This window comes from Buceros rhinoceros, unplaced genomic scaffold (assembly GCF_000710305.1).
Source record: "Buceros rhinoceros silvestris isolate BGI_N320 unplaced genomic scaffold, ASM71030v1 scaffold29634, whole genome shotgun sequence".
Classification (NCBI taxonomy): Eukaryota; Metazoa; Chordata; class Aves; order Bucerotiformes; family Bucerotidae; genus Buceros; species Buceros rhinoceros.
In genome coordinates, this window is record NW_010409285.1 from 4,150 (window position 1) to 4,584 (window position 435).

The 435-nt window shown below is 59.3% G+C and overlaps 1 protein-coding gene across 1 annotated transcript in view; it reads right to left on the reverse strand.

The window, feature by feature from the left end:
* SLC29A4 (solute carrier family 29 (equilibrative nucleoside transporter), member 4) overlaps positions 1 to 435 on the reverse strand; it is a 5,077-nt gene that overhangs the window by 3,849 nt on the left and 793 nt on the right. Inside the window, exon 2 of the mRNA XM_010135200.1 lies at positions 7 to 121. Coding sequence (XP_010133502.1) covers positions 7 to 121 — 115 coding nt within the window. The remainder of the gene's footprint in view (positions 1 to 6; positions 122 to 435) is intronic.

The window sequence follows — 435 nt, forward strand, 5'->3', positions numbered from 1 at the left end:
TGTGGCAGGTACTCCGCGTCGGTGATAAAGCTGTTGTATGGCAGGAGAAATCCCACCCCAGCCAGCAGCATGGCAAAGTAAATCCCATGGTATCGATCCTGGGGCTCAGGATCATCACAAACTGCCCCAAAAGGGGAGAGAAAGAGAAAAAAGACATGACCCCGCGGGGCTCACAAATAAACGCCCCCAGCCCTGAGAAAGTCCTTCCCCAAATAACGGCCTTTCACCGAGAGATGCAGGAGGCAGGAGAACACCCGGGCTTCGGCGGCTGGTGAGTTTTCACGGCAGCGCAGCTAACAGCCAAAGTCAAGGTGCAGGAGGGGTTGAGGGGGGGTGTGGAGGTGGACGGGGCTGCCCCAGGATGTGGAGCAGGGCTGGGGTAAATCCCAGGAGCACCCCAAACCCCAGGCTGAAGCTGCAGGCTGGGGGGGAGGC